We start from the raw sequence: 24,522 nt of genomic DNA, 5'->3' as shown, positions 1-24,522 counted from the left end.
AGGATCTGGCGTTGCCATGAGCTGTGGTGTAGGTTGCAGACTCGGCTCGGATCTTGTGTTGCTGTGGCTGTGGCTGTGGCCAGCGGCTACAGCTCCGATTTGACCCCTAGCCTGGGAACCTCCATATGCCACGGAAGATGCCCTAGAATAGACAAAAAGACAAAAAAAAAAAAAAAAAGAAAAAGCTAAAGTCACAGGGATAACATGTATCGAGTAATTCAGTCAATAAAAATGCTCTATCTTTGCATGGTGGCGTATCACAGTGTTGTAGGTCAGTTTTACTGCAAAAAGGAAACAAACAGAAGTTCTCTGGTGGCTTAGCAGGTTAAGGATCTGGCATTGTCACTCCTGTGTATGATTCCTGGGGTGGGAACTTGCACATGCCACCGGCTTGGCCAAAAACAAACAAATAAATAAACATTTTAAAACAAATGAACTTAGGAGTTCCCGTTGTGGCCAAGCAGAAACGGATCTGACTGGCATCCATGAGGATGCAGGTTTGATCCCTGGCCTTGCTCAGTGGGTTAAGGATCCGGTGCTGCTGTGAGCTGTGGTGTAGACTGCAGATGTGGCTCAGATCTGGCGTGGCTGTGGCTGTGGTATAGGCTAGTGGCTACAGCTCCAATTTGTTCGACCCCTAGCCTGGGAACCTCCACATGCCATGGGTTCGGCCCTAAAAAGACTAATAAAACAAAACAACCAAATGAACTTATAGAAAAAGATGAGATCTGTGGTGACCGTAGGTGGGAACTGGGAGGGAGGGGCAAATGGATGAAGGTGGGCAAAAGGGACAAAGTTCCAGCTATGAGATAAATAAATATCAGGGATGTAATGCACAACCTGATTAATCTACCAACACTGCTGTGTGTGTTACACATTCAAGTTAAGAGTCCTAAAGTTCTCATCACTGGGAAATTTTTTTTTTTTTTTTTGTCTTTTTTAGGACTGTGCCCACGGCATGTGGAGGTTCCCGGGCTAAGGGACGAAATGGATCTATGGCCACTGATAAGATCACTAGGTCTTAGTGAGATCACTAGATGAAAGGAAATTTACCAGAAGCAAAATCGATTGTGTTTTTATTTTTTTGTCTTTTCTGAATTGTAGTTTTTGGTTTTTATGTCGGTTCATTCTTTTTTTTTTTGAATATTTAAAAAAATTTTTTTTCCACTGTACAGCATGGGGACCAAGTTACACATACATGAATACATTTTTTTTCCTCCCATTGTTCTGTTGCCATGTAAGTATCTAGACATAGTTCTCAATGTTACACTGCAGGATCTTATTGTAAATCCATTCCAAGAGCAATAGTTTGCATTCAATAACCCCAAGCTCCCAATCCCTCCCACTCCCTCCCTCGCCCCCCAGGCAGCCACAAGTCTATTCTCCAAGTCCATGATTTTCTTTTCTGTGGAAAGGTTCATTTGTGCCTTCTATTAGATTCCAGTTATAAGTGATATCATATGATATTTGTCTTTCTGACTTTTTCAGTCAGTATGAGAGTCTCTAGTTGCATCCATGTGACTGCAAATGGCCTTATGTTGTTCTTTTTTATGGCTAAGTAGTATTTCATTGTGTATATATACCACATCTTCCTAATCCAATCGTCTGTCATGGACATTTGGGTTGTTGCCACGTCTCTGCTATTGCGAATAGAGCTGCAAAACATGCGGGTGCATGTGTCTTTTTTAAGGAAAGTTTTGTCTGGATATATGCCCAAGAGTGGGATTCGATTGAAACATAATTGTAAAAAGGAGTTTAACTTACAACAGAATACAAAAGCCAACCACCTAGAATTCTAACAAGATATACATATTAGATTACTACATTCTATGAAATCTTTGAGCAAAATTACAGCATATCTAAAAAACTCTAAGGATATACTATATTTGTGGATTGGAAACCTGATATTATAAAGATGTCAATTCTCCATAAATAGATCTATACATTCATTACAATCCCAATCAAAACACCAATAGGTGTTTCCGAGGAAACATAAGCTGATAGTAATAATGAATTAAAAAATACAGTTGTGGAGTTCGAATCCACGTGGCACAGCAGAAACGAATCCGACTAGGAACCATGAGGTTTCGGGTTTGATCCCTGGCCTTGCTCAGTGAGTTAAGGATCCAGCACTGCCATGAGCCGTGGTGTAGGTCACAGACACAGCTCGGATCTGGCATTGCTGTGGCTGTGATGTAGGCTGGCAGCTGTAGCTCCAATTGGACCCCTAGCATGGGAACCTCCATATGCCTCAGGTGCGACCCTAAAATGCAAAAAAAAAAAAAAACCCACAAAAAAACGCAACACAGTCAGTGAGATGACTAATGAATTACAACAACCATTTTCACGGATGAGTGAGGTTTGACTGATTTGGCTTTGGGAGAAAACAGGGCAATATAAATACTTAAAACATTTCTTCAGCATTTGCTGCTATGTCAGGTACACTGCTGGGTACTTCCCAAAGGGCATCCCCCGAACCTCAGATCCTGAGATGCTCAGAGGAAAAGGGGTTCGGGTAGCCACACACCTGTAGGAACGGCTCCTGCTATAGTTTCCTCTTGGAGAGTCAGGTTGCACAGCAGGATTTTTAAAGCCTCTGAGAAATTTCGGTGAAGAAAAGCAAATAGAATTGTGTTGAACCCAGGATTTTCCCATCTTATTTGATCACGACCTCTCTTTGAGAAACACTGGCCTGGAGTGCTTTTTATATTTTTTGGTTTTCACTGTTTTTTGTGAAGTAGCCAAGGGTTGAATTGTTCATTTTACAGATGAAGAGTTGGAACCTCAGGCAGGTGGAGACTTCTACCCGGTCATACAGCTACTAATACCGTTAGCAATGCACACTCCATTAAAAAAAAAATTTCAGTGCTTTTTCCAGGGTCAAACTCTACTTTCACGTGAAATAGCATTTCAGAGATGGAATAAACCTTAGTGATCTCTTAGACTAGTAACCTTATTATGTTGATGAGGCAATTGGGGCCCAGACAAATTAAGTGTCTTGCCCCAGGTCAAGAGATTGCAGACTAGCAGGAAGAAGAAAAGGATCCATGACTCAGTGACTCCCAATTAAGTGCTCTACTGCCCCATATAATTCGGAGGCAAATCTGTGTCAATGGAGGGTGAGACCAAATTAACTGCCCGGATTGAGGAGGCACTCAGAGATGCTGAATGAACGATCTACCTGGGAAAGATGATCCTGGAGCTCTACCAGGTTGTCCTGTAAACTTTAGAAAGAAGGCTTCAGGAGCCATTTGATGACTGGGTTAGAATAATAAAGTACTGAATACTGTCATTTTTTAAAGTTTCATCACCTTGTATGTATTACTTTATCCCTCTCCCCTGAAAAGTGCCACAGGTCACTTAAGAAAATTAAACATTTTTGACTGAAAGCGATTTCACAACACTTATGGGGCACGTCCTGGAGTGTCACAGGCTGGGGATCATTTTTCTAAAGTCTCAGCTGTGACGAATGTTAGAGGCAGAATGCAGGAGGCATGCACATCTGGCCAAACCTGTAGGGCAGGGAAGGGTATGTTCATTGCAGGTGCTGCTGTCAGAAAGCACAGGAGGGAAAAGCAAAACAGTCCTGGCTGAGGGCTTGTGCAGGGTTGAGCAGAACGTTCTAACACGCAGCGAAGAAGGGTGAGTCTGGCCTTATGCATCGGGGAAGAGGAAAACAGGAGAACGCAAGCATTCAGTGGATCTTTGGACTTTAAAAAGAGTAGCTGTTGTTTGTTTTTTGTGTTTTTTCGTTTGTTTGTTTGTTTTTGCTTTTTTGGGCCCCACCCATGGCATATGGAGGTTCCCAGGCTAGGGGCTGAATCCGAGCTACAGCTGCCAGTCTACCCGCCACAGCCACAACTTGGGATCCGAGCCGAGTCTGTGACCTACACCACAGCTCATGGAAACGCCAGATCCTTAACCCACTGAGCGAGGCCAGGGATTGAACCCGCAACCTCAGGGTTCCTAGTGGTATTCCCTTCTGCTGCGCCATGATGGGAACTCCAAGAGCAGCTGTTCTTTCTGTATAGAAATGTTTTGGTTGTGGCAGGTGGTCACTGGGCAAAATAGGCATCATGGCTGTGAAGCTCCATCAGTGGGAAAGCTCCACTAAGGATGAGGAAAGAATAAGCAGAGGCAAACCTGTTTGCTCTCCTCTGCTTTATCTTCTGCATGTATGTGACTCTCGAGGACTTTATGTGGGGGGGGGGGGCTAAGGCAGTGCACAATTTAGGGGCTCCTGAGTCCTCTAGAAAAATACCATCATAATATCCAGTTAACTGCACCCCATCCAGCTCCCCAAATGAGCAAACTGGTGTCTATTTAATATGATTTCAATTTACTTGACAAATTCTGTTCTTTAAGCTTTCCTAGAGGGCAAATAAATCTATTCAGTAGACCACCTCTGCCGTAATTTATTCTCCACCTCTCTCTTTCTCTGTATCGCTCTTTTATTAAGTTCATTAGTTTGATCTCACACCTAACAAGGCAAGGGAGGGAAATCCTTTAGTTTCTCAAAAGTAATTACTACCAACAATGAGAACAAAAACTAAAGCAGAAATGTAAGGTCAGGAGTTTCTTAACACTAGAGCCTTCTTAACATTTTACAAGCAACCATTAACCCACTTTGCACCTGCTCTAAGCTTGTAGAATTAAAATTATCCCCCCATCCCCCCTCAAAGAAAAACACAACAGGACCTCTGGTGACACAGTTCTCCATGCTGCCCATCATTTAGCGTAGGAGGTGGCTCAAAGGTGGCACTGGCGAAACAGGTGCTGGTGGCACACAGAGAAGGGGAGCTCCTCAAAGTAAGAGTTATCCATTTACATTTCAAATTTTGAATCTTGATTGCATTTCTCTGGTTATAAAAATATTATGATATAAAAATTCAGATCTTTCAGAAATATGTAATGGGGAAAGTGAAAACACTCCACAGCTCCATCTGTAACAGCCAATCACTAGCTTTCTCCTCTAACGTTTATTTAAAATAAACTAAAACTGTTGTTCTTTTTAAAATGGGATCATAATACTACGTTAAACTCCAAAACTTGCTTAAGATTTCATTTGGTCTACTGAACATATAAGAGATTCATCTTATCTTTTCAAAAGATTGGGTAATATTCTACGGAAAGATTTTTTTTTTGCTTTTTAGGGCTGCATTGTGTCATATGGAGGTTCCCAGGCTAGGGGTCAAATCAGAGCTGCTGGCCTACGGCCTACACCACAGCCACAGCAACTTGGGATCTGAGCCCCTGGCTGTGACCTATACCACAGCTCACAGCAGTGTGGGATCCCTAACCCATTAAGCGAGGCCAGGGATTGAACCCATATCCTCATGGATACTAGTCAGATTCGTTTCCCCTGGGCCACAACGGGAACTACATGGAAAGCTGGGGTTTTTTTTTGTTTTTTTCTTAGGGCTGCACTTGCGGCATATGGAGGTTCCCAGATTAGAGGTTGAATCGGAGCTGCAGCTGCCAGCCTACACCACAGCCACAGCAGCAACAGATCCGAGCTGCATCTGCGACCTACACCACAGCTCATGGCAACACTGGATCCTCGACCCACTGAGCAAGGCCAGGGATTGAACCTGCTTCCTCAGAGATACTAGTCAGATTCATTTCTGCTAAGCCATGACGGGAACTCCATTTTTGGATTTTTTTTTTTTTTTTTTCAGAAGTCATTAGCTTCAGGTATCTTTTTTGGAGTTTTGAGTAGGATTTTTTTTTTTTTTTTTTTCTTTATGGCTGCACTGATGGCATACAGAAGTTCCTGGGCTAGGGACTGAACCTGTGCTTTCACTGTGACCTGAACTGCTGCAGTTGGATTTTTAATCCACTGTGGGAACTCCTTGAGTAGGATTTAATGACATAGGTAAAATAAGACTAATCTATTTCTGATTCATTCTTCTTTCATCCGTTGGAGTGACTATAACATACTGGTATGCTTGGGGCAACCACCTGTGTTATTAGGTGCAAGGGGCCCTATCTACTAACTCTCATCTGCTTAGCATATGCTTACTCTTTCCAGAAGTTTGCCAATGTTTGTCACATTAAACCTAAGTCAGTTCTGACCACTGTAAGCATGACTTTTATTTATTTATTTATTTTAAGGGCCACAGGTGTGGCATATGGAAGTTCCCAGGCTAGGCGTCAAATTGGAGCTACAGTTGCCGGCCTACACCACAGCCACAGCAACGAGGGATCCTTAACCCACTGAGCAAGGCCAGAGCTCGAACTGGAGTCCTCATGGATACCAGCTAGGTTCATTTCTGCTGATCTACAACAGGAACTCCAATACTTCTATTTAAGAGGGTAAACAAGACAGAATTTCAGAATAAAATACTTATAACAGTACCCTCCTGGGCCTCACAGTCTAAAGTGATATTTGCTTCCTTTGGAGTCATAGATTTTAAAATGTTTGCACTATTCATTAACTTGGCAATTGCTCAAGAATTTCCTTTGGACTTAAAAAGTTAAATCATTTGAGTGTTTATATAAATCAAGTCATGCAGTTCTCTTGCAGTGCACTGGGTTAAGGATCCAGCCTTGTCACTGCAGCAGCTCGGATCATAGCTCTAGCAAGGGTTCGATCCCTGGCCTGGAAAATTCTACATGCCATGGGTGTGGTCACAAAAAATACCAAGTCACTAACTATATTCTCCCCACCATATTATATGCTTCATGAAAGGAGGGACTTTGGTTCACTGATGATTCTCTGAATCTAGAACAGTACCTGGCATATAAAAGGTGCTCTATTTATTGAAGGAAGGATAGATTCCTTGAAAGCAGGAATTTTCTTATATTTAGCATCCCCACAGCAAATGACAAGTTGCTGATTAAAATAAGGGAAGGGAAGGGGAGTTCCCGTTGTGGCGCAGTGGTTAACCAACCCGACCAAGAACCATGAGGTTGCGGGTTCGATCCTTGGCCTTGCTCAGTGGGTTAACGATCCGGCGTTGCCGTGAGCTGTGGTGTAGGTTGCAGACGCGGCTCGGATCCCGCGTTGCTGTGGCTCTGGCGTAGGCTGGTGGCTACAGCTCTGATTAGACCCCTAGCCTGGGAACCTCCATATGCCGAGGGAGCGGTCCAAGAAATGGCAAAAAGACAAAAATAAAATAAAATAAAATAAAGTAAAATAAAATAAAATAAGGGAAGGGAGAGTTCCCGTCGTGGTGCATCGAAAAGGAACCTGACTATGATCCATGAGGATGCAGTTCAATCCCTGGCCTTGATCACTGGGTTAAGGATCCAGTGTTGCTGTGAGCTGTGGTGTAGGTCGTAGACATGGCTTGGATCTAGCGTTGCTGTGGTTGTAGTGTAGGAGGGCAGCTGCAGCTCCCATTCAACCTCAGGCCTGGGAACTTCCATATGCCATGGGTGCGGCCCTAAAAAGCAAAAAAAAAAATTAAAGGAAGGATCTTCATTCAACTTAAGACTTTCGTAGAAGCTATGTGTGCAAAAAATCTCTTGGCTTAAATAATATTCAAGATTCCTTCCAGCCCTAACTAATATGAATTTGTTATTTTCAAATAATTATTATTATTTTTTTTGGTCTTTTTTTTGTGACTTTTCTAGGGCTAAGTTTCCGGACTAGGGGTCTAATTGGGCCCTAATTGAGCGAAGCCTTGGGGTCGAACCCTCAACCTCATGGTTCCTAGTCGGATTCGTTAACCACTGAGCCACCTTCGGGAACTCCTATTTTCAAAGAATTATAACTCAGTATAATATACACTACTAAAACTAAAGTGAGAATAATTGAGTTCTTTGATTTAGAAAGTGGTGCACTGATTTTTCTAAGTCTTTGGATCATCATTATAAAGATAAGACTTGAGAATAAAGCTATATTGACCTCAAGCTATATTCTGAAAGTCCCTTCTTTGAAAGAATAAAAATCATGGCATCAAGTTGTCAACTGGGAATGCCTCAAGTATGATTTGAATGTCACTGCAGAAGCAAGAAGGCAAAGGAAGTACTAATGTATAATGTTTGTATATTTTGGACTATGGCAGTGGTGGTATGACACTAATAAGAGATATATCTTCCTTTAAACCCATGTCAAATGTGCAGTTATTTGAATTTAAAGCCAATGAAAATAAAAACAATGAAAAAGAATAAAAAAGGGACTCACAGTGAAAGAAGGATTCATACAAATCTGGAGCATATTTTGGATAATATACATTTTAAAGAATAAAGGCAGACAAGGAGAGTAAAAAATACACACGAATCAATTTTAGAAAGTCCCTCCAGAAAAAGTCCATTTTATAAAACACACTGTAATTCTAGTCTTTTAGGACTTATTTATGTCAGATCATCTCTCACTGGATGTTTGGTTTCCTCAGAAAAATTATCTTATGGTTAGAAAATAGCATATTCTCAAGATGGTCGGCTGAAAAGGCTATTTTTTTGGCTTACTATTTTCTACAACAAATTTTACTTTAAGAGTGAATTAATTAGATTTGAGATTAACTCTCACTGGTAGAACTGTAGGGGATATACTTTGCTTGAAAAAATGGATCAGAACTTGAAGAGGATATAATTAATTGACAGAAAAAATAGGGCTTAAAATAAGAGAGTTTTTGATGTGTTAAGCAAAAAAGAAAAAAAAAATTAAGAATACTTGGGGGGTGTTGCGGCAGGAAAAATTTCATGAAATAGAGTAGTTAGAGGGAAGCATGAGCCCAAGTTAGACTAGGGAGCAAAGTCTGAAGAACATCAACAACAGAAACATTCTTGGGGAAGGAAAACTGATACCAGGAGGACTCCTATGGTTAATTTTCCAAAATAAAAATGTAAAGAAGTACTCAACTTGTTGAGGCTTACAACACTAGAGTACAGTACACTTCTAACACCAGACCCTCAAGAAAAAGAAATACACAAAACCATTTTTAAAGACAAGTTGGGGAAAAGGCTGTTAAAATACAAATTAGAACATTTTAACTTACTTCAGGTAGATAAAATAGAAAATAAAGTCGGAATATGTAAACTCTTGCTTTCAATCAGTCACGCTAGAAGTGCAGAACTGCTAAGATCATACATCTTAAAGCAAAAGAAAACAGCCATCCTAAAATGTCCAAAAAAGGTAAATTTTGGCATTTAAGATATTCCAATTCAATGGGCAAAATTTTCTTAAAAAGCGGTTAATTAAATATTTAAGTTTGACAGGCTATTATGCTTATAATGTTATCATGCTTGTAATATTTACAAATCAGATATAAAAATAAAATCTATTTTAAAAGATGCTTCTGAGGCTATAAAAATTCATTGTCTATTTTATTTACGGGCTCTTGGAAAAACTGGTGAAATATTCAGTACATACACCAAAACAGATATCTACAAAGTTCCAAATTTAATTTTACAGGAATGCCATCTATTCGAGTGCAAGGTGCACGAATATCTCGGTGACAGGTGTAAGTTCAGGGAGGAATCAGAAACGAGTCCCCAGTGGAGGCCCAGTTCAATGTGATCATTTCATGGGCACAATAAATCATCCACAAAGCCCACCTTAAATACCTAAAGTAGTCATAAAAATAGGTCGATGGTTACTTTAGCGATAACATAATCCCCGGTCTTATTGTTGTGGAGCAGATGTCATTATGGGTGGGGCTGACGCGCAGAGCAGCTGAAACATTTTTGTACCACCCCCCGCACACTTTCAATGGGATAGAAGGGGCTCCAAAAAAGGTAAGGGTAAAGCGCTTAACGATTAATTCCTACGAGAAATAAGCAAGTTTTGATGCGGCCTTGGTAACAGGTAAACACCACAGTAAGATTTAATGAGATTCCCCAGAATTAAATCCTACCCTGGAAAAGAGATCTTCCCATTCTCCCCTCCCCTGCCGGCTCCTCCTTGGGACACTTGGATGAGTCTTTCTTTCCCTTCTTCCCACGCTGAGGTGAGGCTGCACGCAAGCCGGGGACGCCTGCTTTCCGTTTCGCGCGGAGGGAACTCTGCAGGTAGGAACCCCAGGTGGCAGGAAGGGAGCGGGCGGCGCTGTGAGGAGGCGAAGAAGGCTCGCCGGGTACGAGGCGGGCTGGGGCTGGGAAGGGACACGCTGGCCGCCGGGCCTGCAGGGGAGGCCGCGGTGAGGAGGGTGATCTCCCGGCTCGGAGCTGGGACCTGGCGCTTCCGGCTGGCCACAGTCGCTCTCGGCCTAGCGCGGCTCGCGTTCCAGGCTCCTCTGGGGCGGGCAGAGAGTTAGGAGAGAGGGTAAACCGCGGCTTGCACTTGCCTGGGACCGGGTGACCAGCAACTGGTAATAGTCTTTGCTTGGCGCCGGGCCTTGTCCTACAATTTCGAACAGAGTCTCCGGCAGCCACGACGCCATCTTGGGACGCCACCGCCGTCGCTAAGACAACCAGGAAGGGGCGGGGCCTGGCTGAGGTCAAGGGGCCAGAGCCCTGGTTTAAATCGAACCCTACTTTTGAGCTGGCGAGGTGTTTCTAACTTGGGGTGCTTGACCCCTATTCCAAGGGTGACAGGGAACCCTAAGTCGTGAGATTTCCACCTTTAGGTCCCGGGTGACCCGAAGGGGAATTAGTTCCTGCTACCACCGCGGGGAGGGGTGACCCCGGCGGAGGGATACCAAGCGAAGCTTCACATTCCCTTCCTGGTCCCTCGAAGGGATCGGGAGGAGATCGCAGGCCACTGGGGAAGTGGAGCCGGGCGGTGGGGGAGGGAGGGGCGATGTGATGAGCGGCGAGTAGGCCCCGGGGCCTGTCCCGCGGAGGAGCCCGTCAGCTGGAGCCGAGGGATAAAGTAGTTCCCGGAGGGTGTTGGAACGGGCGGGGAGGGAGGCGGCGCGGGCGGAGGCGCACGCCGGGCGCGGTGCTGCGGCTCAGCTGATAATTGAAGGGACCCGAGGAGCCGCCGCCGCCGCCGCCGCCGCCGCTGGGGGGGGGGTGGGGGCAGCGAGTGGAAGTTACAGCCGCGCCACCGAGTCCGGACCGGAGACTTTGGGGCCCAACTAGGTAATTGGGGCGCAGTTCCGAGCAACGGGGCCAGGCCTGGGGGGAGGGGGCTGTGCTGAGGGGTTGGGGGGCGGCGGTGGGGGGGTGGGATCTGGAACAGAAAGTCCCAGGAAGCCCGCTTGTGTCATCGCCGCAATTCGGCCCCCGCTCGGCCTGTTCCCGGCGGCGGCGGCGGCGGCAGCGGGGCCGCGGAAGGACCGGGCCGGGGGTTGCGGGATAGGCGCTCGAGGGAGACCGCGGCTGGAGGGACCCGGGCCGGGCGGGAGCGGAGGGTCGCTGGGTCCCCCCCTCCGGACCCCCGCAATGAGGAGGGCCCTTTACGGAACCCGGGTAAGGCGTGCGGGTCTTGGGGAACCCGGCGGGGGTCGGGGGGGCCGGAAGTGGGCTTTGGAGCTTGGAGGGCGTCTAGGAAGAGAGAAAGTGGGGGGCCGGAAGTGCAGGTGGGGGGTGTGAAGACGGCAAGGGTTCCCCGGAAATGGGATGGGGGGCCCGGAAACCGGGAGAGGGGAGGCTCCAGGGCCAGGGACGGCCCGGAAATGGAAACTAGGGAGCAGCTCGAGTGACAACAGTTGTGGGAAGCGAGGGTCAGAGGAGGGAGAGGCCGGAGTGACTTTAGACCGCAGTAAGGGGTTTCCTGCCAAGGGGGACGGTTGAGGGCGGGCGAGGCTGGAGACGGGGTCTGCGCTGGGCAGTTTCAGCCGTGGGAAGTTGAGGCTGGGGGACGATGACGCCGGGAGTGGCATGCAGAGGGGGCATGAAAGAGGCCGAGAAACTTGGCCGAGAGGAGCAGAGCATCCTTCTAAGTAGATCGGCGTGGAAGTTGGGGGGAGGGGGTTCGGACCCGTGGGAGGGAGGTGGGCCACTTGTCACTCCAATCGTATTAGCATTCAAAGCGAGTCAGGCGATTAATTTATTTATATGTGGATTACATAAAACCTATTATAACGACTGTCCATTCAGGGACCCTCTCTCCTCCATCCTTCTCCATCGTGAGTGGGTTTCTAGTTCTGAAGCAAGTTAGAAGGGAGTTCAGATAACGATGGTGATAGAATCCCCAGCCCTGCCCTTCCTCCGTGTCGCTGCCTTCTTCAGAATTAGAGTAATCTTTAATTTGCTGGAGGAAGAAAAGATTTAAAAACACATGCACATCGAGCGGGGGGCGGGGGGAGCGGTTGGGTGTGTTGGGGATAACTTAGACTTTTGAACTCCTGCTGGGGGACGGGAGGGAATTGGTTACCCCGTGTGGCGAGGAGAGAACGGAAGGGGCTGGTCCTAAACCCTTAAGACAGATTTGTTTGTTTTTGAGAATGCCGTTTTACTTTGTCTGGGGGAGGTTTAACTTAAGCCCCGTGTCTGGCGGTGGGTATAGTTTAATTGCTTCGTTAGGTAATTGGGGAAGGGAGGGTGTCAGTGTGGGAACGTTGGGGTGTGTGGGGTGGTGGTGGTGGGGACCTTTAATAGTGCAGTGAGTCTGTTCCCGAGTGGACGTCTAACTGCTCCCCTGCTGTCTCCTTTCCTAGTCGGCCTTGCCCGATCTTGCCTGGGCTGCCAGTTCACCCGATCCCCGGGCTTTCCTCTGTTTTGTAGGCCCTTCAGTGCTGGTGTTGAACTTTCTGTTGCTCTCCAGTCTCTTTAGATATTTTTGGGGTTTCATTTCTTAAAGACCCGGAAAGTGGAGGCTCAGAATCTCCTCTCCAAAAACCAAACAAAAATACGGGGTACAAAGTTGAAAGAGCTATTGAGTGGGGTAAAAAACCGACGCTTGGAACAAAGGTCCTAGTTGTTAGAGAAAAAGCCAAGAGGCCTATATATGAGGCCTGTGTGTGTCGCATTTACCCGGGTGGGGGTGGGGGCGGGAGGGAAGCAGTTGGGGTTGAGGAGTGGAATTAGCAGAGGTTTAGAGACAATAAATGGCAGAGGGTTTTCTTGTGGCTCATTTTTATATCTACAGCATGCAAAGAAATCAATATTAGTGTGACTTGTAGAGTAAACACGATTTCTAAATTGTTTTAAAAACTCCTTGGTCCATTTTTCAGGCCCAGAAATACTGAACTAATGTGGCTTTTATATCATTCTTGTGAAATTGTTTGAGGAGTTTTTATTTCATTTATTTCAAGCTTTAAAGAGTGCACATAAACATGGCTGGGGTTTGTGGGCCTTGTCCACATCTGCCTTTCTATGAATGTGCCAAAATCCATAAGAACTGAACTGTAATGAAGATTATCACTGTTTCCATTCATTTCTCAGTTTTTCAGGAGTTTGGTTTTTAAAAAAGCCTGCTTAGCTGGCGTTTACTATTTAGTTTGTGTCCATGAACAGGCTTGTTTGTTTTTCATTTACTTTTTCAAAGTTTCAGAACACTTTTGGCCGTAAGAGTTCCTGAAGGTGCAAAAGCAAAAATATTTTTAAGATGAACAGGATGCTGCTAGGCCAGGGTAAAAATCAATGCTTTCTCCTAACAAAGTCAGTTTGAAGTAATGTTTACCTTTCCAGGCTTAACTTGTAAGATTACTCTGTTTATTATCTGGAAAAGGTTTTATGATCCTGTCTTAAGGATGTCACCCCAACAAAGAAGACACCTGCTGGTCTGGGAATTCATAACATTGCCACTTAGTAGCTGCGTGGCCTTGAGACCTTATCTAGTCTCCATTTATTTTATCTGTAAAATGGGGATGGGTAGTCTGTTTCTTAGCTACTGGGTGGTGGTAAGATCCAGTGGATGTAATGGCTGTGAAAACCTACAAACTGCTAAGTAAGTGTAAGACACTGTCCTTAGCTTTAGAAAATTATATTATCTGTTTTGAGGTCCTTAAAAAAGCTACAGCTCTCATTAGTGGTGGTGGGGGGTGTTGATGTAAGGTAGGTTAGAGAAATGAAGTTACAGTACTTTATAATGTCAAGTTGTTGCTAGATCGGTAGTGGAACTTGGTCCCAGTTTTTCTCTTACAATTTTTTGTTTGTTTGTTTGCATTAGCATGCTTTTTCACCAAATGTTTTTAATTCTGCTTAGAGAAACTTAAGTGTTTCTATTATGGACAAAATTTATACCTATTCTTGTTTACGGCTCTTAGGAAATTCTTTCTAATATCAGAGACTTCAATTAAGGAAAACCGTTCCTGGGTCTTGATCTGTGTTCTTCACAGTATCTAGGGAGTTTTTGTTTTTAATTCTTTTAAGTGGATGGGTGGGGACCTTTTTAAACAAATGTGATAGCAATTGGCCTTTATTTTTGCCTGTTTGCCTAGGTAATCTGATGGACTCAAATTGGAAAAGCAACCTGCTGTAGCTTTCCCTCGTGCCACTGCTCAAGTTCTTGGTACTGCTTGCCTGACATGCCCTTTCCCCTCGTTTAAATCATTTTCGGTTGACTTCAACCCATCCCTTGAGAGTACTTCCTCAAAAATTTCTACGCGGTGATCTTTTCCTTTTATTTCTTGGTTATCTGTGTATGCTTCAGTTTTGGGATTATAGTGCTAGATTTGTTGACATGTGTTGCTTTTGTTTTCCTGACTGGATTATAGGCTTCCTGAGGGCAGGGATTATCTAAATGTCATTGTGTTTTGCAAGAAAGTGCGCTCATAAACCTGATTGGAAATAAAATCCATTTTCCTTCCCACTCCAAACCAATATTAGCCTGGTCTTGCAGCCAGTCTTCCTGCTCTTGGAAGGGTTCTTGGCACCAGCAGATGCCTCAGGATGCTGTTGGGTTTAGTGATCACAGCCTCTGTGACTCTCCCTGACTTCCTCTGCCATCAGGGTGCCTGGATAGGGTGGAAGAGTAAGAATTTGGATATTATGTAAGACATGTAATTTGTAGATTGTTATATAATCTTGGTGCTTGTAGTTCTTAACATGTAATGTTAGCTTTACGTTTGTGTGTTTTCTTTTAGTGCCTGGGTGGTGTTCAAACAGTTATGTTACACCTTTTTTCATAAAGGCATAACTTGTTCTTTACAATTTCTACCTAATCTACTAGGTTATTTTGTACACAGTGGGTGCTTGCTGTTATTTATGCTAAATAGATAAATGTACTGATGCTGAACCAATCTCTCTCTTTTTTTTTTGCTTTTTAGGGCCGTACCTGCAGCATATGGAGGTTCCCAGGCTAGGGGTCCAATCAGAGCTACAGCTGCTGGCCTATGCCACAGCCACAGCAATGCCAAACCCAAAGCCACATGTGCCACCTACCCCGCAGCTCACAGCAATGCTGGATCCTTAACCCATTGAGCAGGGCCAGAGATCGAACCCGCAACCTCATGGTTCCTAGTCGGATTTGTTTCCCCGCTGCGCCATGATGGGAACTCCCTGAACCAAGCTCTTGACTTTCATTTAAGTAAAATTTAACTTAACTAACATCCTGGATTTTTAGAAATGCAGTTCTTTAAATCTAATATCCTCATTTACTGATAGTTTCAGGGTGTTGGCCAAAGAAGTTGTTTCCTAGACTGAAATGTCTGCTCTGAGGACTTTTGGATTTTGGTTGTGATTCTTGTAGTTTCATTTAACTGGATTGGCTAGAAGAAAAAGCAACTTGTTCATAATTCAGACTTAACCCGTTGTGTCTTAAGTATGTAGAAGCTGTTGTTAATAATCCGTTTTGCAGTTATGCTTGATTTAAAAAGTCATTCCAGGGGCCTACAGTTAAAAGGCGGCCCATCACTGTGTTCTTTCATTAGCGAACAACACTGTTGAAGTGAGTATGTGATTTGAAAGTAAAAGACCCGGCTTCCAGTTCTGGCAATGCCTTTTCTATCTTTGTGACCTTGGGCAAATAATTTAACCTTTGTGAGCTTCAAGTACCTAATCTTCAAAATGTGGTTATAGCTACCTAACCTAGATTTTTAATTGTCAGCTACAAATGCTAAACACTGTATTCAGGACATCAGGCTGTAACAATGGATTGGAACACCAGCCCTTCCTCCCCTCCATCTGGAACATGGACCCATCTCCTCACTTGTTAACACCATTCTCCCTGTACATACTTTTATTACTACGTATGTAGGTGTCCGACTGGAAAATACTTGGCTATAAAGCAGTATTCCTTAGTTGATGATGAATTCCTTGAAGTCAGTCTTTCCTCCTTTTTTTTTTAAGCCCTAGTATCTAGCACAGCACCTGGCCCATGATAAGAATTCTTTAAATGTTTATTGAAGGAATAAATCTTGTGAGAATAAAATGATTCCGAAGGTGAAAATATTTCGTAATGGTTTAGTGTAATGTCCTGTTTGATTTGTTTTGATCAAAAATGTTGGAGTTTCCGTTGTGGTTCAGTGGTAACAAACACGACTAGTATCTGTGAGGACACGGGTTTGATCCTGGCCTTGCTCAGTGGGTTAAGAATCCGGTGCTGCTGTGAGCTGCAGCATCGGCTCCAATCCCACATTGCTGTGTCTGTGGTGTAGGCCGGCAGCTCTGATTCGACCTGAAGCTCACAAAAAAAAAAAAAAAAACTTTTTTTTTTTTTGGTGTTTTTAGGGCCGCACCTGCGGCATATGGAGGGTCCCAGACTAGGGGTCGAATTGGAGCCGCAGCTGCCCGTCTACACCACAGACACAGCAACGCCAGATCCGAGCCGAGTCTTCCACCTACACCAAAGCTTATGGCAATGCCAGATCCTTAACCCACTGATCGAGGCCAGGGATCAAACCTGCGTCCTCATGGATACTACGGGTTTCTTAACCATTGAGCCACGAGAAGAACTCTGGTTGGATCACCTTTTTTTTGTCTTCTTTGCCGTTTCTCGGGCTGCTCCCGTAGCATGTGGAGGTTCCCAGGCTAGGGGTCTAATCAGATCTGTAGCCGCCGGCTTACACCAGAGTGGCTTACACCAGAGCCACAGCATCGGGGAATCTGAGGCACATCTTGCAACCTACACCACAGCTCATGGCAACGCCGGATCCTTAACCCGCTGAGCAAGGCCAGGGATCAAACCCACAACCTCATGGTTCCTAGTCGGATTTGTTAACCACTGAGCCACAATGGGAACTCCTGGTTGGATCACTTTTAAATGCTAAAAAGATTTTGAGAGTTTTCTTTTTAATCTGTTGGTATGTATCTTAGAGATTGCAGGTTACTTTGAATCATACATATTAACAAAAATTAGTGCAGGCCGTTTCAAATTCTTTAACTGTCCATTATTTGCACTAATGGTTGACCATTTACCTGCTCCATCCAGGACCTCAATATGTTTTGAGACAATGTGCATGTTTGTTAAGTGCACAACTGAGTTTTATGTATCATTTTAGTTTATTCTGTTTCTTTTTAGAAATGAAATACTTATTTCTATAAATATGATGTTATTACCCAGACATGAATTTTTGAAGGCTGTTTATAAGCGGAAATGTCTATCAACAAGCCTTCAAGACTTGAAGGTACAGCATTTCAATGTGTATTTTAATCAACTTGTTGGCTGTCATAGCCGATGAGTTCCACCCTGACTTTACAGCTCCTACTCATTCTACCCGTGGGCAGCATTCTGAATAAATAGATGTACCTCGTGCAGTCTTCCTAAGGTCACATTAACTCAGAAGTCCTTATACTGGTAAACATGTGTGATGCCCTGGAAACCCCAAGTGAGTTTGAACTGAAATTCACTGTGAGTTGTAATTTAAGCTGCTTTGTATCCTTAGAGAGTAGGTTCATGGGCATCCTATGGAGGGCCTCCCCCCAGCCCTTGTAGAGAAATTCTTAAAAACCCAAGTGCTCGTAGTTGCCTTGTAAACCCAAAAGTGTGAAAATGCTGTAACTTCTGCCATGACCCTGGTATTTTGTAATCGGTTTTGTACCCTTGGCTGAGTGCAGTCAGATTGAGCTGCTAGTTCCTCTCTGAACACACCCAGGAACTTCAGCATTCTTGCCCTGGCTTTGGTTGTCTGTCTACCTGGGTTGGTACCCCTCCCCCACCTTGTATCTCTTATAGCTACGCAGACACACTTAACTTTCTTCCAATAGCTCCTGGGAGATTTTCATTCCTTACTCTCTCTCCCCTTCTGCTCCTTTCTACATTTTCAGTTACGGCTTTCACACGTCTGTCCTGTTATTTGTTTACGTCTTCTTTATGAGATCTTTGGCTTCTTGGGGTAGAGGTCTCTCCTTACCCAGGCCGGCACAAGGCTCCTAGCAGAGTGCATTGAACATGGGAGGTGGCAGTAGTAGAGCTCCTTTTGGTGACCTGTTGAGAAGCTGTGTTGTGAAATTATAGTCAGATAGCGACATAGTTTACTGTCAGCTTTAAGTTTTTCGGGGCTTGATAGCTGAGTGTGGGATCCTAGAATATATATTTTTCAGAATTAGGCTTATTGAAATCAACTGCTTAAGGGATTGTTAAGGCACTAGACTGTTCTAGTAATGTGGTTGGTTACCCCAGGTTTAGTCTTTGGGATTATGGTTATCAGTAGCTGAAAGTTTATTTATCCACACGTGTTTTCCTGGAGTGCTTACTGTACACCCCAGGATTGTGCTGGGAGGAATACAAAAGGAACTTTAGGTATAGTTCTTGGCCTTTGAGTTTCATTGTTTCCTTTAGTTGATAATCACTTATCTTAAACTGACTTGGTAACTATATTATAATACTTAGCATAGAGAAGTATTCTGTAGATATTCCGAATGCAGGCGTTCTGCATTTGGAAAACCTGATAGGAGAATCTAAATTAAGAAACATAAATTAGGGCATGATTTTTGGCTTTACTGAATAGGTTGTTGGAAGCGCCTTCATAATACAAATATTTCAGCAGCAGCTAATGCGTGTGCATTTTTGGTTCCATATAAGGTCCACTCTCTTAGAGAGTGCTGAGGTGAAATAAGATTTATAAAATGAGATGTTACCTCAAAATGTACTAATATTGCAGATCGGTTTAAACTGTGTCTTTAAAAAACAACATATAATGTGCTTGTTTGTTACTAAGTACAGAGTTGATTTTTATGCAGTGAGTACTCAGAAGTTTAGAGAGAGATTAGAGTTCTTGAAGATTTTTTGGAGCAAGAAGGGGCTTGAGCTGGCCATGATCATTTTGGGTAGGCATTGAAGAATGGGGAGCTTGTTAAGGTGTTGTGGTGAGGTCCTAATGGTAAGATGAAATGCGACCCTGGATTAGAGGGTCCACAGTTATGAAATAATGGGAAATTTGGGTGGAGCTTGTTGAGGTTCTTAAGTAGGAGATTAAGAGATTCGATTTGACAAATAACACTTGTTGAAGTTATTGTTGACCCCTGAATAGGAAGGGACAACATGAAAAAAGTATACAAAAATATTTAATTTGTGCACGAGCTGAAAAGAAAACCATGAACTGAAAAGAAAACTAAAAGCGCTTTTAGATCTCACCTTTTATATGGAATTGCTTCCCTTTCTAGGACTGCATGTAAGGGTTTTTTTATGGTAAGTTTTGGGGTAAAACTGCCCGTTGGTTTTCCCTACCTAATAGCTACTAATACTTTAGAAGTTTTGTTCAATAGGCAGGAGCTGGTTAAGTGTCTAAATGACTCCCACTGTTCCTCTGTTCAGTCACAGAATTCTTCCTTTAGTGGAAGCTGGCAATCATTTCGCATTAACACATTCAACTATTGTTTATTCAGAGGTTAAAAAAAATCAGTACTGTTTGAGAATTAATACATGGTTTTTGTGAGTTACTCAGTGATTTGTCAGTCTTGTTTATAGGGGAAACTTGTTTAGCATCTAATGCACTCAAAAAAGTTAAAAACAAAAACAAATTGTGATTTAAGTATTTACATATTTTAAAATGTATTAGGGTATAGCTAATTTATAATGTGCCAATTTCTGCTGTATATTTATGTATTTTTAAAAGTGTAAGTTAGTATTATCCAGTTTAATCAAGTTGAATGTGTATATATATAGGTACATATATAGATACATAGGTATCTATATATATAAATGTGTGTGTGTATATTTATATATTTGTTTTATGGCCGCATCGACAGCATGTGGAAGTTCCCAGGGCCAGGGATTGAATCTAAGCTTAACAGTGGCAAATGCTGGATCCTTTAATGCACTGCTCCCGGCCAGGGATCAAACCCACAACTCTGTAGCCACCCAGGCCACTGCAGTCGGATTCTTAACCCACTGGGCCACAGCCGGAACTCCAAGTGAAATATATTATTTTTTAAATTTTTATTTATTTTTTTTTCATTTTTGGCCACCCCTTGGCATATGAAATTCCCAGGCCATGGGATCAAACCTGCGTCCCAGTGCTCCAGAGACGCCACTGATCCTGTTGCGCCACAGTGGGAATTCCCCAAGTTAAACATTTTATTCATTTAGTCATTGCTTTTTAGGGCTTCACTCGCAGCATATGGAAGTTCCCAGGCTAGGGGTTGAATCAGACGGAGCCGCGGCTGCAGGCCTATGCCACGGCAACCTGGGATCCAGGCTTTGTCTGCAGCTTACACCACAGCTCAAGGCAATGCCTGATCCCCAACCCACTGAGTGAGGCTGGGATACTAGTCAGATTCGTTTCTGCTGTGCCACAACGGGAACTCTCCCCAAATTAAACATTTTGATGAAATAATTTGCCTCACGCTCTGGTTGATGTCATAGCAGACTATTTGTTATCCCTTTTACTTTTATAAAAGTACTTAAAATAGGATTTCAAAAAATGAGAAATGAGGTTAATTAGATGGTGGCTGAAGGGAAAATAAAGAATACTATTTTATTTGGGGGTCTGATAGGTAGCCATAATGTGTAGCTTGCTTTAGCAGCTTTTGTTTCTAATGTGTTATTGTAGACTTCGCTGACAGTAGTTTGAATTAATTTGATTTTTTCTAGGCAGAGGTAGCAGAGATGCTGGCTCTTATACTGCAAGTTGATAATGTATATAATACCTGTTAAGACTGTATAGTCCAAAATTTGTGGGGTTTTGTGTACATTAGGATAAAAACATTTGTGAAGTCTCTTTATTTTACTACCGCAACAGGCAGTGCTGCCTGTTTTTCTGCAAGACAGTCGTGCAGCTTCCTGTTTTTTTTCATAGATTTCCATTTCTTCTGTCCACTTACGTAGGGAAGCAGGTTAGCTTCATGGAGAAATTAGACCTGATCGCTACCCTCCACCACAGATCCAAAAGCATTTAGTCCTCCTCCCAGGAGATGACAACAATTAGGCTTATTTTTGATTTATTTACTTACTTAAAAAATTTTTGTCCTTTGTCTTTTTAGGGCCACCCCTGTGGCACCTGGAGGTTCCAGGCCAGGGGTTGAATCAGAGCTGCAGCTGCCGGCCTACACCACAGCCACAGCCACAGCCACAGCCACTCGGGATCCGAGCCGTGTCTGCAACCTACACCACAGCTCACTTGGCAACGCCGGATCCTTAACCCATTCAGGGGGCCAGGGATGGAACCCGAGTCCTCATGGATACTCATCAGGTTCGTTAACCACTGAGCCATGACGGGAACTCCAGTAGTTCCTAACTTTTTGGTCAGACCTGTTTCACCTGTCATTAGGAATCTTAGTGTTGATTTTCACATTTTGGCCTCAAAATACTTTTGTCAGAAAACTAGAGTGTTAATTGCAGAGTTCGCCTCCTTTTTTCACCCACCTCTTACCTTGCCTGTTGAGAAGTTTTGTCCTTCTAGTTGCTGCTCTGAGGTAAGACTTGGGGAATTTCAGCCTTTGGTATGGCACTGTAAGATAATCTTCTCCCTCTTCTAACCAGCTAGTATTACTTTTCAGCTGCCTGGAGTTTAGGCTGTGCCACTTTTTTTCCAGGTATCTTCTTATTACACAAACTAAGCACTACTATGAGGAATTATTGAAGAGGTAGTAGACTATCATTTGGGATCTCTGTAGCATGTGTTTTAGATTATATTCGATTTACATAAATATACACACATATTTTGTCTTTTTAGGGCTGTACCCACAGCACATGGAGGTTCCTAGGGTAGGGGTCGAATTGGAGCTGCAGCTGCCGGCCTGCGCCACAGCCACAGCAATGCCAAATCTGAGCCGAATCTGCGACCTACACTGCAGCTCTCAATGCCAGATCCTTAACCCACTGAGCAAGGCCAGGGATGGAACCCGCATCCCTGGGTACTATGTTGGGTTCTTTAACCCACTGAGCCACAGCGGGAATTCTTGATTTGTATTTCTTGCATCAGCTAAAGATTTGGTAAACTTAATGTTGCTGCAATAGCAGCTTCTCTTTCTCTTCTGTGGAATGGGCTTTCCACTTCACTCATATTAATGCTTTGTTTCTTGTTACTAAGAAAATTAAGGAGTTCCTCCTGTGGCGCCGTGGGTTAAGAATCTGATTGTAGCAGCTTGAAACGCTGCAGGGGTGTGGATCGGATCCCCAGCTGGTGAAGTGGGTTAAAGGATCTGGCTTTGCTGTAGCTGTGGCATAGGTCACAGCTGTGGCTCCGATTCCATCCCTGTTCCAGGAACTTTGATGTTTCATTAAAGAAAAAAAACAAAAATTGCCAAGCAGGGAGGGAGTGGGATGGCCTGGGAGTCTGGGGTTAGTAGATGTAAACTATTACATTTAGAATGGATAAGCAGTGAGGTCCCACACACATAATATAACTTTTTATATGAGACAACATGGTGGAAGATAATATAAAAAGTTATATATGTGTATGTGCAGCAGAAATTGGCAGAACGTTGTAAATCAATTATACTTTACTAAAATCTAAAACAAAAAAATTAAGATGATTCATAATTGAACTGTTAACTTGAGAATTTACTGTATTTAGAGAAACTTAGAACTTTTCCAGGACACCTGCTGTTTATTTAAATGTTTTATTATTTTATGTTTATTTATTTGTTTTAATGCTATAGTTTAATAAGAGTTTGGGAAGTTTTCCATATTACTTAACAGAGTTTTAAAGTTATGAATGGCTTAATCCATAGTTCTTTTAAGGACTGTAAAGTCGAGGACTTAGTAAAGCTATAGTTCCAAAGAATTTTGCACTTCTGTTTTAGGGGCTAATATTAGAATCATGAGATAAGGGAGGAAGTTATCTTGGTTTCAGCAATCCCTGCAACTATTTTTTAAAGGTGTTTCTTTTTTTCTTTTTTTGCTACATTCATGGAATGCAGAAGTTGAGGGGTCAGGGATTGAACCTGTGCCACAGCAGTGACAACACCAGATCCATGACCCGCTGTCCCACCAGGGAGTTCCTTAAAGGTGTTTCTTTTTGTTTTCGTTTTTTTTGTCTTTGACCTATTTAGGGCCACACCTTAGGCATATGGAGGTTCCCAGGCTAGGGGTCAAATTGGAGCTGCAGCTGCCGACCTACACCACAGCCACAGCAACATGGAGTCTGAGCTGCGTCTGCAACCTGTACCATAGCTCACAGCAATGCCAGATCCTTAACCCACTGAGCAAGGCCAGGGATGGAACCTGCATCGTCATGGATGCTAGTTAGTTTTGTTTCCTCCGAGCCACAACAGGAACTCCATTAAAGGTGTTTCTTGAATTGCGTTAGCAATGCTTGCTCTCAGACCTAGGAAAAGCCATTTAAGACATCTCTATTCTCAGTGAAGTTAATCTGAAGTTAGCAGGGTAGATAGAATTAATGTAGGTGAATAATAAGCAGATGGTGTGTATTACTATAAATAGTTTTGAATACATTTATTTCAAGTTCTAGGTTAAGATTTGGGATCGTGAAGATACACAGATGTAGTCCTTGGCCTTGAGCTTATAGTCTCATTAGAAGGAGTGGTAAATTTAGGGACAGAATTCACTGTAAACACTTTTTTTTTTTTTTTTGGCTGCGTCCACGGTATGCCGAAGTGCCCAGGCCAGGGATTGAACCCTCACCCCAGCAGTGACCCAAGCTGCTGTTGTGACGGTGCGGATTCTTAACCCACAGTGCCATAAGAGAATTCCCATAAATATTCTTAAGCTGAATTCTGAGACATTACTCAGATTCCCAATATGGTAACTAGCTGTTTGGAATAGCGAGCTCCAAATGTGGTAAACAGTATTAACCCAGCTATTTCTCAGAATAGCTGTATTATCTGCATCCGCGTCTACTTGCCCACATTGAATTCTGAGCTCAGTTCCTTGTTACCTTTCTGATATGGCTCTCATTGAAAGCGTGCCTAATATAGTCTCATAGTGACCTAAATAAATCAGTCCAGTGGTATGGGAGGTTAATGGCATAGCAATAAGGAAGGGCTTCATGAATAAAAATAAGATCAGCAACTCAACCTCTGTTGAATCCATCCCTTGGTTGCACGGTAGTCTGCATAGGTTAGCAGAGTCTCTGAGGGTGGGGTGGGGAGCTGGGTGGGAGGGAGCTGGAGCGGTGAGGGGGTGAACTGAAGAGGGTTGGACGTCCTAGACAAGGAGAGGAATGCGAGCAGGTGAATCGATCCGAAGAGGATGTACGTTTTCAGAGGCGGCAGAGGAGAGTTAACAGTTCTGAGTAAATGTATTCTGCCTTCTTGTTTATCTTAATGAGGTCTTTGCCCCAAATCTTTACATGAGGAAGATGTGCCATATTCTTCCTATGCTTTGGCTGTCTCTGGGTTATAAACTCATTCAGAGTAACAGCAAAAATATAAATAGAATAGAAAGTAACATGGACCTGTGAC

The 24,522-nt window shown here is 43.5% G+C and overlaps 2 protein-coding genes across 54 annotated transcripts in view; one reads left to right on the top strand and one right to left on the bottom strand.

Annotated features, from left to right (window-relative positions):
- Positions 1-10,362, bottom strand: part of FBXO36 (F-box protein 36) — an 89,845-nt gene extending 79,483 nt beyond the window's left edge. For 3 of the 4 annotated variants that reach the window (XR_014830219.1, XR_014830220.1, XM_085000676.1), the window contains exons 1-2: positions 10,233-10,362; positions 9,804-10,068 (exon numbers count right to left, since the gene is read on the bottom strand). Coding sequence is in view for 2 of the 4 variants with exons in the window: in XM_085000676.1 (XP_084856802.1) it covers positions 9,804-10,068; positions 10,233-10,328 (361 nt within the window). In the remaining 2 variants the exon portion in view is untranslated. The remainder of the gene's footprint in view (positions 1-9,803; positions 10,069-10,232) is intronic. The other variant, XM_021075100.2, reaches the window with a different exon arrangement.
- The window catches only part of TRIP12 (thyroid hormone receptor interactor 12), a 152,575-nt gene continuing 137,926 nt past the window's right edge, over positions 9,874-24,522 (top strand). For 26 of the 50 annotated variants that reach the window (XM_021075098.2, XM_021075097.2, XM_021075096.2 and 23 more), the window contains exon 1: positions 10,745-10,971. The gene's annotated coding sequence lies outside the window, so the exon portion shown is untranslated. Of the gene's footprint in view, positions 9,958-10,744; positions 10,972-11,470; positions 11,594-24,522 lie in introns of those variants that run through there. The other 24 variants (XM_085000633.1, XM_085000632.1, XM_085000631.1 and 21 more) reach the window with 2 other exon arrangements.

Source organism: Sus scrofa, chromosome 15, assembly GCF_054392235.1.
Source record: "Sus scrofa isolate SSC_HxYL_T2T_F1_AM1 chromosome 15, Sscrofa_HxYL_maternal_Yorkshire_Landrace_v2.0, whole genome shotgun sequence".
Lineage (NCBI taxonomy): Eukaryota > Metazoa > Chordata > Mammalia > Artiodactyla > Suidae > Sus > Sus scrofa.
Note: the sequence above shows the minus strand (reverse complement) of the source record. Positions and strands in the feature narration are given on the sequence as shown.